The 15092-nt window shown below is 46.2% G+C and overlaps 1 protein-coding gene across 1 annotated transcript in view; it reads left to right on the top strand.

The window, feature by feature from the left end:
• The window catches only part of DNAH12 (dynein axonemal heavy chain 12), a 1160754-nt gene that overhangs the window by 822101 nt on the left and 323561 nt on the right, over nt 1–15092 (top strand). The window contains 3 exon segments of the mRNA XM_029600929.1: nt 1702–1894; nt 2034–2195; nt 13972–14166. Coding sequence (XP_029456789.1) covers nt 1702–1894; nt 2034–2195; nt 13972–14166 — 550 coding nt within the window.

Here is a 15092-nt window from a genome sequence, read left to right as displayed (position 1 = left end):
ATCCAGAAGGGAACCCGGATGTGGATCATTTCCCAGATCCAGATCAACCTAAGGATGATTAGGCCTTTTTAGAGCCTGCCTCAGAGGGTGATGATTCTCGAGTCGTTCGTCTCTTCAAAAAAGAAGAGCTGCGTCCACTTATCCCACAGGTTCTGGAGGAACTGGGAGTCAAAGTGTTTCAGGAGGAATCCAACAATGAGGGAGTGAACCCGGACCTGGGTGGTTCTTCGGGGGCCTCCCAGTGCCTTCCCTATCCCAAAGAAGATTCAGAAGCTCTGTAGCCGGGAGTGGGATTCTCCAAACTCAGGTCTCAAGGTGAGAAGGGCAATGATTAAGCTGTATCTGCTGTCGGAGGAGCATCTCGGTCACCTCAAGATGCCCAAGGTGGATGCAGCGGTTTCCGCGGTCACCAGGAAAATCACAATTCCAGTTATGGGAGCGGCCACTCTCAAAGACATTCAGGATCACAAGCTTGAAATGCAGCTCAAACGTATGTTTGAGGTCTCTTCCTTGGGACTTCGAGCAGCCGTCTGTGCGAGTATGATGCAACATGCCTGTTTATGTTAGGTCCAGAAGCCTCAAGACCAGTCGTCCTCGAGCCACTTGTCTCTGGTTCAAGCGGCTCGTCTAGAGGCGGGGATAGCCAACATAGCGGATGCTTTGTACAACCTAGTACACACGGCCGCATGGGGTATGGTATCTGCACGTTGTCTCCTCTGGCTACGTAATTGGTTGGCAGACGTTTCATCCAAGACGTTTAAGGGAAAGCTGCTCTTCGGGAAGGATCTTGATCAGCTTATGAAGTCCCTTGGGGAGATCAAGGGGAACAGGTTACCAGAAGATAGGAATAGCTCAAAAAGATCCTTTGCGACTCGTCCCTGCTTTTGAGAAGCGAGCAGATTTCGCCTTGGCAAGGGGGCTCCCTCCTCGGGTGCTATGCAGTCATCAAACCGCCAACGTTCCTTTCGTGGGGCCAGTAGGTCGTCCAGAGACGGTTCCAGTCGCTGAGTCGCAGCTGGCAAGTCGACCCAATGAGATCAGGCTCACCCACTCCTCAGTTGTGGCAGTCGGTGGCAGGTTGTCCCGGTTTTACGAGGAGTGGGCCAGGATTACCTTCGACCAGAACACCCATGCCCTGCCCATTTTCTGCCTCCTAATTTTTGGTACATGCACAGATATGTATGTGTGTACTTCCCGGTTTCTTAAAATTCACATTGCTTGCGTGTGGCCCACAAATGTATGTATGGGGCCATTTTTATGCAAGCAATGCTTTTACAATCTACCTGACTGAGCAGAAGTGTTCCCAGGTGGAGCTGGGAAGAGGGTTGCACTTACATGCATACTTTTGTATTTTCAAATACAGGTGTGTACATTTTCTTGAAAAAATGTGTGCGCAAATTAGCAGGTATAATTGTGTGTGGGTAATTTTGATAGGATAAATTTCAAAGGGAAGGTATAAGAATACTTTTCCTTTGAAAACTGGTATAACTTATATGTATATTTAATGTAAATTTATGGAGGCTTTTATAAAATTTCTCCATATATGTACAAATCAGAATATTCAATATGAGAAAGCTGCTTCTTTAATATTGAGACTAGGGCTTCTATTCATTTTTCCCTTTGTTGAACAGGAGGGATAAGAGCTACACTCAGTACACATTTTTATCATCTATAGTGACTAATGCCTTTTTTCTGTGCTAGGTATGTTTTGGAACATCTGTCTCGTTTATGCCGTATTCTGAAACAGGCAGGGGGCAATGCTTTACTGGTTGGTGTAGGAGGAAGTGGACGCCAGTCCTTGACACGCCTGGCTACCTCTATGGCAAAAATGAATATATTTCAACCAGAAATCTCTAAGAGCTACGGAATGAATGAATGGAGAGAGGATCTAAAGGTAATATCTTTACAAAAAACTGATTTCACTAAACTATAGCAATAACAAAATGCTGCTTTTTACTGTCATAATGTTTGGTAAAAATTAGCACGTTAAAATGCTTTCAGTTTGATTATAATTAATTTATCTTTGTTTTAAGAATCTTCTGAAGAATGCAGGTCTGAAGGGTCAGAAAATTGTGTTCCTAATCACAGACACTCAGATTAAACAAGAGGCTTTCTTAGAGGATGTTGACAGTCTGCTGAATACAGGAGAAGTACCAAACCTCTTTGCAATAGATGAAAAGCAGGAAATATTGGAGGTAACAACAGAATTATAGTATTTTCCATACACAATAGGAATCTGTGAAATTATTCCTTTTATCCTTACCTAATGTCACAACTACAAGGGCCAATTTGTGAGAGCCCCAAGTGGGGAAGCAGGAGTCAGAAGCAGGCAGGTCAGGTGTGTGGTCTTCTGTAGTGGTCAAGAGCAGATAGCAAGGGTATAGATCTTCTTCCTGACCAGCCACATTCCCTTCAGGTTGAACCCTCCAGTACTGGTGGCTGGCAGGAGTTATGGAGGACAGTGCACAGTGTTAGGAACAGGGTACTTGCAGGAACAAGGAGTGCACTGGCAAGGCAAGACAAGAAGGACTTGAGGAGAACAGAGATAGTGCAGGATGGAAACTGGATGCAGGGCAAGGAATACATAGGTGATCTAGGCCACTGGGAGACCCAGAAAAGGAACAGAAGGGCCTCTGGGAGACCCACAGGGAACAGGAGGATCACTGGGGGGCAGGCCCCCAGGGAACAGAAGGGCCATAGGGAGAGCCACAGGGAGCAGGAGGACTTCTGGGAGACCCACAGAGAACAGACAGAACAGGACAAGAGATGGAATATATGCAGATAGAATAGGCCCAAACAAGATAAGGAGCTCAGATATGTGACAAGACAAAAGCAGGGCAGACAGGCTAGAAAATCCTAAACAGAGTAGGACCTTGGCACAGAACAAGGGCAAAGTTATACAGTAGGAATGTTACACACGTATCTCACGAATGGATAGTACGCGCACAAAACGAATAGTGTGCGTGTATGTAGTTGGCAATTAACATACGCGCGTACCATCTGTTTTGCACGCTTACTATCCATTTGTGAGATACTTGTGCACCACCGAATGAATGAAAGGAATGGAGCAATGAATGCATATCCCTATTCTCCTAGAACAAGCAGGATGGTAGTCCTCACATGTGGGGACCCATCATCCGATGGCGCATGGGACGGAAAACGTTTGTCAAAGTTTCTAGAAACTTTGACTGGCAGACTGAGCATGCCCAGCCTGCTGCTATCCGCGCGACCATGCGAGGTCCCCCTTTAGTCTCTTCTTTTCCACGGTGCAGCAGCCTCGCGGTGGTGGAGCTCCAACTCCTTGAAATTGTGTTTTCACTTTTTCAGGTGTTTTTTCTGCGTCGGGTCCCCCTTCGAGATCGGTATCACTCCGTTTCGGTAGGTACCCTTGTTTTCGGTCTTTTGTCGTTCTTCGTGGTAAATTCCCAACTCTTGCACCATGATGCCCGTCGGTCATCGACTGCGTGCCAGCCTCTTTTTCAATGGCATCGTCAGGTTTTCAACAGTGCCCCCAGTACCAGGGGACTGTGTCCATCACAGATCCACATGATGTATGTATCCTCTGCCTGGGGGCCTTGCACGACACCCGAGGGTGCCATTTGTGTGTACCTACGGGCCACCTACCTGCCAGGTCACCTAAACACACTGGCAGACTGCCTCAGTCGGTCCTTCCAGCCACACGAGTGGTCCCTGAACCTTGCAGTGGCAGCAGACTTATTCTGCTGCTGGGGTATGCCGGACAAGGACTTCTTCACTTCTCTCCATAATCACAAGGTGAGCAGATTCTGCTCCCTGATTCTGGGGAAGGGCCATCCAGCCTGAGATACCTTCTCCTTTCACTGGCATCACGTACCCCCCTATCCCGCTCCTCTCGAGAACTCTGATGAAACTGCAAGAGGACGTTGGGGACCATGATCCTAGTGGCACCCTCCTGGCTAAGGCTGATATGGTTCCCTCTTCTCCAGGACCTGTCAATGAGCACATCTGTCCCGCTGGGGACAGCTCCCGACCTCATATCGCAGAACAAGGGCACCCTGCGTCACCTGAACCTCTGGGCCCTGGCCCTCATGGCATGGATGTTGAGTACATGATCCTTCAGCCTTTGCAGCTCTCGGAGGGTATGTCCAAGGTCTTGATTGAGTCTCGGAAACCTTCCACCTGGAAGTCTTACAGCTCGAAGTGGAAGCATTTCTCCATCTGGTGCAGTGGTCATGGACTGGACCCTTTCTCCTGTCCGCTTCCCCACCTGCTGGATTACCATTGGCATCTGTCCAAGTCTGGCCTCCAAACCAGCTCGGTCTGCGTGCACCTCAGTGCACTCAGCGCCTACCACCAGGGTGTCACTGGTGTGCCCATTTCGGTCCAGCCTCTTGTCAGACGCTTTATGTGAGGCCTTGTTCAGCTGAAGCCCCCTCTTAGGCTTCTGGCTACCCTGTGGCATCTCAACGTTGTCCTGGCAAGGCTGATGCGGCATCCGTTTGAGCCTCTTAAGTCCTGTGACTTGAGGTTCCTCACCTGGAAAGTCATGTTCCTGGTGGCGATCACTTCCACTCAGAGGGTCAGTGAGATCCAGGCCCTGATTAAGTACGCTTCCTACACAAAGTTCTTCCATGATCATGTGGTGCTGTGTACGCATCCCAAATTTCTACCTAAGTTGGTGACTACTTTCCACATCAACCAGTCCATCATCCTTCCCACCTTCTTTCCAAGGCCTCATTCCCAGCCGGAGGAAGTTGCCCTCCACACCTTGGACTGCAAGCTGGCATTTGCATTCTATCTGGATCATACAGCGACCCATAGGCAGTCCTTCCAGCTCTTTCTGTCATTTGACCCCAAAACACTGGGAGCAGCAGTGGGGAAGCAAACCTTGTCCAACTGGCTAGCGGATTGCATTGCCTTCTGCTATGAGCAGGCAGGCCTTCAGCTGGCTGGCAGGGTGAAAGCTCACTCTGTGCGAGCTATGGCAGTGTCAGTGGCCCATCTTTTTATGTTTTTTATGTTATTATTTTAAGAAACATTGTTAACCGGTGTGAAGGTATGTACCAACACCGGTATAGAAAAACAAACTAACTAACTAACTAAATAAATAAATAAATCTGCGTGCGGTCCCTGTTGCTGAAATTTGTAGAACCGTGACCCAGAGTTCCCTCCAGACGTTCACTGCTCACTGCTACCTTGACAGGGATAGTTGTCAGGACAGCGCTTTTGGCCAGTCTGTCCTGCGCAATTTATTCCAGTCCTGAACCCAACTGTTTATTATCGTGCTCTCTGTGGGACCAGACCGCCCCCTGTTTTTTCCCACAGTGCCGCAGTTGTGTTGTGCCCGTTGGCACCTTGTTTGGCTATTGTGGGTCTCTGTGGTCAATTGGGGCAGTCTGGAGCTCTGTAATCACCCACATGTCAGGACTACCGTCCTGTTTATCCTAGGAGAAAGTGCAGTTGCTTACCTGTAACAGGTGTTCTCCTAGGACAGCAGGATGTTAGTCCTCAGGAATCCTGCCTGCCTCCCCAAGATGTTGGGTTCACCTTCGGTTTGTTGTGTTATTTTTTCGCTTGTATTTTTGCTATATTATGAGACTGAAGGGGGACTGAAGGGGGACCTCACGTGGATGCGCGGATAGCAGCAGGCTGTTTTCCGTGCCGGGTTTCATCAGATGATGTCACCCCACATGTGAGGACTAACATCCTGCCGTCCTAGGAAAACACCTGTTACAGGTAAGCAAATGCGTTTTATTCAGGCAAGAGTACAAGAACAAAGAACAATGGCAAGGTTATACAGGAAAGAGTGCAAAGATAAGAAACCAAAGGCAGAGAGAAGACTCCATACTGAGGCAAGGAGGTTCATATAGGGCTGGTCTTGCTGCATCATGCAGCCTTCAAGGCTCCTAGAGTGGTTCAAAATGTGGCCCATTGAAGGCCCCTGCTGTCAGAGGGCCAGGAAGGTGATGTCTAGCAGTCAGATTCACGACACCTAAGCAAAAATTAGAAATTTTATATTAGATGTAAACATTTCAGAAAAAGTGGTTTAAGAAGAACAAACACAATAACAGCAACTAGTTCTGTTTATAAAAACTTCCATTAAAATAAAAGTCCCTTTCATATGTCCCTTGTGGAGACATTTTCTATGAAAAGGACATTATATTATCTGATCTGTTCTAGTGAATGCAAATGTGGATATTATGGATGTTGATTTATCATACGGCATTTTTAGATTCCTGCTACTAGAATCATAAATCTTTAATAAATACATATTTTTGTCTAGTCTTACAGGTGTTACATCTCATGTACATATGTTTATATAGCATCAGTGTCTAATGCTGATTTTAAATTCTAATAAATGTCATGCATTAGGCATCTGCATCTTCATGGCAGTGTGATCCTTTTATTTCTGTACAAATTACTGACTGAAACATGAGGTAGATAAAATATCAAAAATATAATTTTCAGTAATTTTATGGTATTTTTTTTTAGTATTTATGTAGTTTACTTCATTGTATATGTTTTGAAAAGTGGGTTGAGACTTTTCTATTATCAAGCCTCCCTCCCCATCCTGCAGTTGGCCTGCCACACTGCTGTTGTGTTAAACCTGGCCAGGTGAAGACTCTAGCCCACCCCTCCCAAGATGTCTTCTGAGGACAGACTAAGAATCAGTCCAACTGCCAGTAGCAGAACACTCCTGAAAGAGTAACCCAAAGGGAAGCGCAATTGGGAATGAATGAAAAATATTGTGGGTTGTTTTTTGGGAGAAGAGTAATTTCTTTGTGTCATGAGTTTTTGGTCAGTTAAGTTGGGTGGTTCTGGGATTTTTTAGACACTTCCATTTGGTTTTGCTGTTACTTACTAAGGAGAAATTGTGGATGGTTAATTGAGATATTAACCCATTATGTCCCAGTGGACAGCCTCTTAAAAAATTTGGGACATAATGGGTTAAGATGGAGATGAATTATGGTTAAATTATTAACTGTATTATTATTGTATGAGTTTGGGAGGGAGAGTAATTTTTCATGACTGTTTTTGTTTTGTTATGTATTCTGTTCTAGCTCCCTAGTGAGAGTGGAGGGAGGGTGAGATTCATATTTATTTATTTCATTTATTCTCACAGGACAAGCAGGATGGAAGTCCTCACATATGGGTGACATCACAGAATGGAGCCCAATCACGGAACACTTTTGTCAAAGTTTCCAGAACTTTGACTGGCCCCTACTAGGCATGCCCAGCATGGCACTAACCCTGCAGCCAGCAGGGATCCCCCTTCAGTCTTCTTTTTTCCATGCAGCAGTAGCCTCGCGGTAAAGGAGCTCTGCAGAGATTCCTGACAGGAATTTTCCTCACGGAATTACTAAAAGTTAATTTGCCCCACAGGGGTCCCTCCTTTAACTTTTTTCAGACCGCGGTACTCCGGTAAGTTTTTACCCGTTTTCCGTCGATTACCTTCGAGTTTGGCCCTCGCGGCCTACTGGCTGTCGACCGTACCGCAGCTCGATTTTTTTCAATGGCCATGGCGTTGGGGTTCCATTGGTGCCCGGTCTGTAATCACACCATGTCCATCACAGACCCCCATAAAGTCTGTGTTATGTGTCTAGGACGTGAGCACGATGTCTTGACCTGCACCAAATGTGCCCTAATGACACCAAAAGGTCACAAGGCCAGAATGGAGAAGATGGAACTTCTCTTCCATGCTCAAACCCCGACTTAGTCCATTGCATCAACGTAGTCAGAACTGGCACCATCAACTTCGCGCTAGCATTGACCACCGGCCTGTGACCGTCTGGCATCAACGGCATCTCGGCCTTCGACACCCTCTACTCCCCCTCAGGACCGAGGGGATCATAGAGACAAACATTGCCATCGACATCGTAAGTCTCAGACCATCGAGGAAGCAAAATCATCGACCTCGCCATCGTCCGAGCCGCCGTCGAAGAAACCCTGTCCAGAAAAGGCACCGACCTTTTCAGCGACCGGGTCACTGAGGCAACCCTCACCCAACAGGGGATCGGGAGCCGCGACTCCGCCTTTAACGGCGGTCCCTCCGGCTATGCCTCTGCCTCCTTCTTCTGCTCCGGAGCCGGGGCTGCTTACTCCAGGTCTCCGAGAAGAACTGGACCAGATGATTCAGGAGGCCATTGACAAGGTGATGCAACGACTCCAGGTTCCTCCGGCACTGACACCGGTACTGATTATGGAACTGTCCATTGACCCGATTCCGGCAGCATTGGCACTGCTGCTGTCCAAGATGGAAGTGCTCATTGCTGCTTTTCCACCGATGGACCCCGGGTCTCCGATGGCTCCGGTGCCCTCCCCACTTACATTGTCATCGGGAGGAGAAACACCATTCCGCATCCCTCCATCGGGAGTTCTGCCTCAGCCATCGATGCCGATACATCCCTCACCACCGATCCAACCATTGGCGCCGAGCCATCCATCTATGCCCTCGATGCCTGCGCTGGTGCCTTCGATGACTTCATCGGTGCCTCCGATAATTCCTCCAATTTCTTCAGAGCCTAGACCAAGACCTTCAGGTATCCTACCACCCCATCCCCCTCTAGTTCCTAGAGGGACAGGTGCTGATCTCTACGACACCTGGACTGATGATTCCTCCCCAGACACCGATGACTTACCTTCACCACCTTCACCCACTGAAAGTAGGAAGCGTTCTCCTCCAGAGGACCTCTCCTTTATAAATTTTGTGAAGGAAATGTCTGAATTGGTTCCCTTCCAATTGCAGACTGAACAGGATGACAGACACCAGATGATGGAGTTGCTCCAATTCTTGGATGCTCCCAAGGAAATAACCTCCATCCCTATCCACCAGGTTCTTCTGGATCTCCTCAAGCAGAACTGGGAACATCCTGGCTCCATTGCTCCAGTGCATAGAAAAGCTGACACTACCTATTTGGTGCAGTCAGCTCCAGGCTTTCAGAAAACTCAATTGGATCTCCAATCTGTAGTTGTTGAATCTGCACAAAAAAGAGCAAAGAGATCAAAGCCTCACACTTCTTTTCCCCCTGGTAAGGAACAGAAGTTTCTAGATGCCATTGGCCGCCGGGTATTCCAAGGCTCAATGCTCATCTCCCGGATTGCTGCCTCCCAGCTCTATATGACCTAATATAATAGGGTCATTTTTAAGCAGATACAAGATTTGACAGATACCCTGCCTCAACAATTCCAAGATCAGCTTCAAACCCTAGTAAACAATGGTTTTGAAGCAGGAAAGCATGAGATCAGATCATCCTATGATACTGCTACCAGAGTATCTGCAGCAGCTATTTCGGCAAGGAGATGGGCCTGGCTCAAGTCTTCCGACCTTCGCCCTGAGGTACAAGGCCAGTTATCTGACCTACCTTGTGTGGGAGATAACCTATTTGGAGAACAGATTCAACGGACAGTGGCGGAACTTAAGAACCATCATGAAACTCTCAGAGAGCTCTCTCTGATACCTTCTGACTACTCTTCAAAACAGCCCTTCTGAAAGGACTCTAAGAAGTCCTCTTTCCAGCCAAAAAAGTCCTACCTGCCACCAACCAGATCCCATGCCACGAGACCTTTTCAAAAAGCCCAGTCTCGTCAGACACGGAAACAAAAGCCGCAAGCACCTCCTCAACCAGGTCCTGCTTCAGGTTTTTGACTTCCACCTAGAGAGCAGCAGCCAGCCACCATTGCCTCACATATCAGTGGGAGGCCGATTGTGCCATTTCAACAACATATGGCACTCAATTACCTCAGACCAATGGGTACTGGCGATAATTGCCCAGGGTTACCATCTGAACTTTTTCTCCATGCCACCGGACTCCCCACCTTTGCCGACGTGGAGAACATCCGATCACTCCATCCTTCTGGATCAGGAGGCCTCCCTCCTTCTCCAATCCAAGGCATTAGAATCCGTACCCTACTCTCAGCATGGCCTAGGGTTCTATTCCCGGTACTTTCTAATCCCCAAAAAATCGGGAGGTGTTCGCCCTATTCTGGACCTATGGGCCCTCAACAAGTTCCTCCAGCGAGAGAAATTCAAGATGGTAACCTTAGGCTCGCTTCTTCCTCTCCTACAAAGAGGAGACTGGCTCTGCTCTCTAGACCTCCAGGACACATACACTCATATTGCGATAACTCCATCTCATCGCAAATACCTGAGGTTTCTAGTAGGCCCCAAGCACTGGACCCAAGCACCAAGTAGGCCCCAAGCACCGAGTGCTTCCATTTGGCCTAGCCTCTGCGCCACGAGTCTTCATGAAATGCCTCGTAGTGGTTGCAGCCTTCTTAAGAACTCAGGGTGTTCACGTCTACCCCTATCTAGATGATTGGTTAATCAGGGCTCCCACTCAGCAAGCTGCTCTGTCGTCCCTCAATCTAACCTTACACACTCTAATTTCATTAAGATTTCTCATCAATTACGACAAATCCTCTTTAGTCCCATCTCAAACCTTGTCATTCATTGGGGCAGACTTGGACACCTTGCAGGCAAAGGCTTTTCTGCCTCGACAGCGAGCTCTCACTATAGTGTCTCTTGCACACCAGCTGCAGTCCCAGCACTCTGCAACTGCACGCCACTTTCTCATCCTCCTGGGACACATGGTGTCCTCAGTTCAGGTCACACCAATGGCCCGTTTGGCCATGAGAGTCATGCAGTGGACTCTAAGGTCTCAATGGACTCAAAGCATTCAGCCCCTGTCGACCATTGTCCATGTAACTGACTCACTCCGTCAGTCTCTTGTCTGGTGGAGAAATCAGAACAATCTCCTCCAAGGCTTGCCCTTCCAGGCTCCAGATCCTCAAATAACTCTCACCACCGATGCTTCCAACCTCGGATGGGGAGCCCATGTGGCCAATCTGCAGACACAAGGTTCTTGGTCTCCAGAGGAAACCAAACACCAAATAAATTTCCTGGAACTTCAAGCAATCAGATATGCTCTCAGAGCATTTCAGGATCGCCTCTCAAATCAAGTCATCCTGATCCAGACGGACAACCATATATGTGCCGCTTCCTTCTGTGTCAGGAAGCGGCACAAATATGGGCGGAGGCTCTCTCCCATTCGATGTTCCTCAGGGCTACCTGGTTACCGGGAGTGGTCAATATGTTGGCAGACAAGCTGAGTCGCATCTTTCAACCGCACGAGTGGTCTCTCAACCCCTCAGTAGCGAACTCCATCTTCCAACAATGGGGATATCCTCAGATAGACCTCTTTGCGTCTGCTCAAAATCGCAAAGTAGAGAACTTCTGCTTTCTCATTTGCAGCAAACACTCTCAGCCCAGAGATGCATTCTCCCTCTTGTGGGCAACCGGTCTACTTTATGCATTCCCTCCACTACTTCTTCTCTCAAAGACTCTCATGAAGTTACGTCAGGACAAGGGAACCATGATTCTAATAGCACCTCACTGGCCACGCCAAGTATGGTTTCCAATACTTCAGGATCTCTCCATTCGCGGGCACATTCCTCTGGGAAAGGACCCGCTTCTGATCACTCAAAACGACGGGTGCCTACGCCACCCCAATCTTCAAACCTTGTCCCTGACGGCATGGATGTTGAAAGATTAATCCTTCAGCCACTTAACCTTTCTGAACCAGTTTCCCGTGTCCTGATTGCTTCGTGGAAGCCTCCCACGAGAAAATCTTACTCTTACAAATGGAACAGGTTTAAGTCATGGTGTTCTTCTCAGTCCCTTGACCCCTTTACCTGTCCAATCACAAAGTTTTTGGACTATCTCTGACACTTATCAGAGTCAGGTCTAAAAACTTCTTCCATCAGAATGCATGTCAGTGCGGTAGCCGCCTTCCATAAAGGTGTCGGGGATGTTTCTATCTAAGTACAACCCCTTGTAACACGTTTTCTGAAGGGCTTGCTTCACCTCAAGCCTCCACTGCGTCCTCCGGCCCCTTCTTGGGATCTTAATCTAGTTTTGGGTCAGCTCATGAAATCACCATTCGAGCCTCTTCACTCCTGTGACCTTCGATATCTCACATGGAAAGTGATTTTCCTTTGGCAATCACTTCAGCTCGCAGTTAGTGAATTACAGGCCCTAGTTACCTACCCACCTTACACTAAACTTCTACAGGACCGGGCAGTACTCCGCACTCACCCTAAATTCTTACCCAAGGTAGTTTCGGATTTCCATCTAAATCAATCCATAATACTACCTACCTTTTTTCCCAGGCCCCATTCCAATCCAGGAGAGCAAGCTCTGCATACCTTTGACTGTAAATGGGCTCTAGCGTTCTACCTAGACCGTACAACTGCCAACAGGAAAAGCACTCAATTATTTGTCTCTTTCCATCCTAACAAATTAGGGCAGCCTGTGGGTAAGCAGACTCTTTCCTCCTGGTTGGCGGACTGCATATCCTTTTGCTATCAGCAAGCGGGCATTCCATTTCAAGACCGTGTTAAAGCACATTCTGTGAGGGCCATGGCGACTTCAGTAGCACACCTGCGATAGGTGCCACGTCCTGATATTTGCAGAGCTGCCACCTGGAGTTCTCTCCACACCTTTGCAGCCCACTATTGCTTGGACAAAGCCGGAAGACAAGATTCCATCTTCGGCCAGTCTGTCCTTCGTAACCTGTTTACAACATGACGTACCAACACCCTTTCGCCTGCCTGTTAGGGTTCAGGATGCCCTCGCCAAATTTTTATCCCAGTCCTAATGTCTTGCACACCTGGATACATTTGGTGCATTTCTCGGACATCCTCAGCTCAGTACTCACCCATATGTGAGGACTACCATCCTACTTGTCCTGTGAGAAAGCAAATGTTGCTTACCTGTAACAGATGTTCTCACAGGACAGCAGGATGTTAGTCCTCATGAAACCTGCCCGCCGCCCCGCGGTGTTGGGTTCATAACGTTTTCTTATTTTATTTTTCGGCACTGCCTGTAGCTTTTAAACAAGACTGAAGGGGGACCCCTGCTGGCTGCAGGGTTAGTCCCATGCTGGGCATACCCAGTAGGGGCCAGTCAAAGTTCTGGAAACTTTGACAAAAGTGTTCCATGATTGGGCTCCATCCTGTGATGTCACCCATATGTGAGGACTAACATCCTGCTGTCCTGTGAGAACACCTGTTACAGGTAAGCAACATTTGCTTTTTCAAAATTTGTAAACCACACCATCCCATATTCTAGGCAACTAACAGGTAAACACTCATAATAAAATCACATTAAACTCAAAATTTATAAATAATGATAAAAAGATGAATGATAACATAAATGCCATTATTAAATTTACATAAAACAGTTATTAAAATACACTAAAGTGTCAAACAGAATAAAAATTTAAAAAAACAAGCTATTCCTTAAACACTACCAGTATTAAAATCATTCACTCTGAGAAGACTATATAAAATGGATGTTTTTAATTGCTTCTTGAACATCTTAATGCATCTCTGCTTCCATTACTCTGTAGGCAGGTTATTCTAAAGCAGAGGCCTGCTATTGAGAAAATATTCTCCCTAGAATCACACAGTCATACTGTTTTATAATTTGGAACATCTAAGATGGATTGGCATTTCAATCTCAAATTCCTTGTGGGTCGAAAGATCTTTAGTAAAGAATTAATACATAGCGGAGATTTGTGATTAAGTACATTATATGGATAATAACTAATACTTTATAACATATTCAATATTCTACTGAGGGCTAATGCAAATCATTCAAAACTGTATTGATGTACTGTATATTAATATTTTATGATGCTGTATTTGATGATTTATTGTTATGTATACATGTTACTAGGCCCATCGTAACACATGTTGGGTGTGGGCTTTGCCCACAGAAAAGCATGAGAAAACTGACATATTTCACTGCATGACTGTTTTTAAATAAGAATTTAATTCTAATTTTAATAGATTACCTTGATTTGTCTTGTCTTTTGTTTGTATTAGAAGCCTTGACTTGGGTCCTTTGTTTGTTAGCATATTGTTTTATACATTTATGCTATTGTTTTTAAGAAAACAATTATATAATTAATCTTCTGCAATGTTCTCAAGGGTGTTCGGCCAGTAGCACAGGCGGGCAGTAAAAATACGGAACTCAGTCCTCTGGCTTTATTTGCCTTCTTTGTGAACCGCTGCAAAGAAAATCTTCACATTGTAGTAGCGTTCAGCCCAATTGGAGATGCTTTTCGTAATCGGTTAAGACAATTCCCATCACTCATCAACTGTTGTACCATTGACTGGTTTCAGGTATGTAGGAATACCAATGCTATATATATAAGTAGAGAGTCACTTTTACAAAGGATTTTTCCTATAGACTTGTAATGAGAGAACTCCTATAATAAAACCGGATAAGAATTTTTTTCATGCCTTTCACTGTGTCTGCCTCTCTAGTCTAAATTTCCCTTTTGCAATGACAATGCACTGTAAAACTATTCAGGAGAGGTAATTATGTAAAAATCTGACTAGGTTTACCAGAAATGCTCCCAGATGCTCCAACATCTTTATAAGTTATTATACATGGTGAGGCATAATTACCGGACCCTAGCACCAAATGGCAAAACTTTGTTAATATGCATGCTTTCAAGCTAAAGGCGGACACTTCAAACACAAACTGAGCCAGTAGTTTAGAATGTTGTTGTTGCTTATAACAACATAGTCTACAAGATGTTTCTGCTAAATTTTATCAATTTTTGTCTATTTGTTCAAAGGGTATACAATAAAAACCAAAGGGGTCCAGTAATTTTGCCTCACCGTGTAATTGTCCTGGGTGAAGGGGAAATTGATATTTTCCCTGCCCTTGATATACATCTGACCTAACTCGGAATAAATATTTATTTATTTATTTATTTATTTATTTATTTATTTATTTGCATGTAGTGCCACCTTCTTCTCCTAAGCTTACAACTAATTAGAGCCTACCTATTCACTTCAATTGATGTTGACATTGTTTGTGTGTGTGTATGTGGGGGGGGGGGGGGGGGGAGAGTAAGAGTATTTGAGGCTGAGGTATCACAGGCTTTTTCTTTACATCCATCAGGGATTATTTTCCCTCTAATTTAGGTTTCACCGGTCTAGCCATTGCAATACCAGATTATTTTTCCGAGGGACATGTGCCGTGGCTTCCTCTAAGCCTGCTTGAGCCAGACAATAGATGTTGCTGTAGTATGACTAGG

The sequence above is a fragment of the Rhinatrema bivittatum genome, chromosome 4 (assembly GCF_901001135.1).
Source record: "Rhinatrema bivittatum chromosome 4, aRhiBiv1.1, whole genome shotgun sequence".
Taxonomy (NCBI): Eukaryota; Metazoa; Chordata; class Amphibia; order Gymnophiona; family Rhinatrematidae; genus Rhinatrema; species Rhinatrema bivittatum.
Note: the sequence above shows the minus strand (reverse complement) of the source record. Positions and strands in the feature narration are given on the sequence as shown.